Raw genomic sequence first — 1532 nt, forward strand, 5'->3', positions numbered from 1 at the left:
GATCTTGTGTTTAGACGTCCAGAAACGAACAAAATATGGGGGTATGCGTACATAATAACAGGAGCACAATTGAGATGATCTGACGGCACAGTAATTTTGTCTTGATTACGACTTCAAAATGTACCCCACGGATTTTAGAGGTGGCAATCCTATATATCTACATCTAATCTTCAGCCATCACAATCTAACAAATGGAGTTTTCATATGTTTTTAACGGTACCGTAAAAATGCTCATTGCACATGCAAATTTGATTTTAGAAAAATAATCCCAACAGAGAAGTAGAAACAAAGAAGAGAACACACGAGCATGCCAGTACCCAACATGTTATCTGTAAATTCAGACTGAGCTTCACTTTTTACCTCCAATTTGTACAATCGCGGAACCAGTTAACCCATTTGATGAGCATTCGTCTACATTACCCTATTTTAAAACTTTCTCCATGTTTCTCTCATGGGTGTCGATTGTAAAATGCGTGCGGTGATGATCACCGTTAAAGGATACCACAACGATGGCGAGGAGTGGAACACATGGAGAAGAGAAGGCTAGACATGATAGTCCATCCTGTCCTGAGATGTTTACACATTGTTGTAAAAGTATCTACCTAACATGCAGTTCATATCTAATAATAGGTAAAATGCTAAATGGAGTAAAACCGGGTACAAAGTTTTTTAGATGGGATATTTCGACACGGCATCCGTTAAATCGGTAAATATGTGTCACAAATGTACAATTAACTTGTAGAAAGTGTAATTCACACGACGATTTATTACACTCAGGCCATGCTATCGCACGCACGGTCTACCGATTATTGATCAAATTAAAGGGAAGTATAACAAAAATAGTAATTTAGCATTATCACAACGAAACGGAAGCAATTCCTTAGATATCACACATAGTGCTGCCTGTGGTCAAGCCGTGGGGTAGAAGGGCGAGGTGGCGAGGCCACATGTGCCCGTGGACGAGGGCACGTCCTTTGCGAGGTAGACATATCCTTGTTCACCCCAGTCGTTGCTCCATGAGTTCTTGGCAATCCAGTACTTGTTTCCCTCGCCAGGACCCTCGCAGTAGCCGACGATGGTGACGGCGTGGTTCACATTGGCGGAGCAGGGGCCACGGTAGATGCCGCCGGAGTAGAACTGGAACTGAAAACCGCTGGCGTCAATGTAGACCGTCACGGGCTGCATGGCCACGGCAATCGCCAGCTGACCTTCGTTGTTGGGTGGCACGGCCTTGAAGCCCTTGAGGGACGCCTGTTGGTCGAAGAGGAGCTTGTCCATGTCGCACTTTCCCTGGAATCCGGCGTATGGGTACCTCTCCTCCGACGTGATGCCACCACGTGCGGCCACAAGGGCCATAGCCGAGTCTGAGTGGCCGCCGCCGCAGCCGCCGCTCCGTGTGTCGCAATCCACGAGTACCTGCTCGGACAGCGACACCAGCTCCCCTGTCCTAATCTTGTTCATGCCTTCGATCGCCGCCACCGCCGCGAATGCCCAGCATGATCCTGCCATATTACAATTTTATCCATCCGCAC

At 47.3% G+C, this 1532-nt stretch overlaps 1 protein-coding gene across 1 annotated transcript; it reads right to left on the minus strand.

The window, feature by feature from the left end:
• Positions 1 to 665: 665 nt before the first annotated feature.
• LOC119345071 (ervatamin-B-like) lies at positions 666 to 1526 on the minus strand. The gene has a single exon (XM_037615299.1). It carries the CDS (start codon positions 1507 to 1509, stop codon positions 910 to 912), a length of 600 nt encoding a protein of 199 aa, XP_037471196.1. The 5' UTR covers positions 1510 to 1526; the 3' UTR covers positions 666 to 909.
• Between the last annotated feature and the right edge of the window lie 6 nt (positions 1527 to 1532).

The sequence above is a fragment of the Triticum dicoccoides genome, unplaced genomic scaffold, assembly GCF_002162155.2.
Source record: "Triticum dicoccoides isolate Atlit2015 ecotype Zavitan unplaced genomic scaffold, WEW_v2.0 scaffold203018, whole genome shotgun sequence".
Taxonomy (NCBI): Eukaryota; Viridiplantae; Streptophyta; class Magnoliopsida; order Poales; family Poaceae; genus Triticum; species Triticum dicoccoides.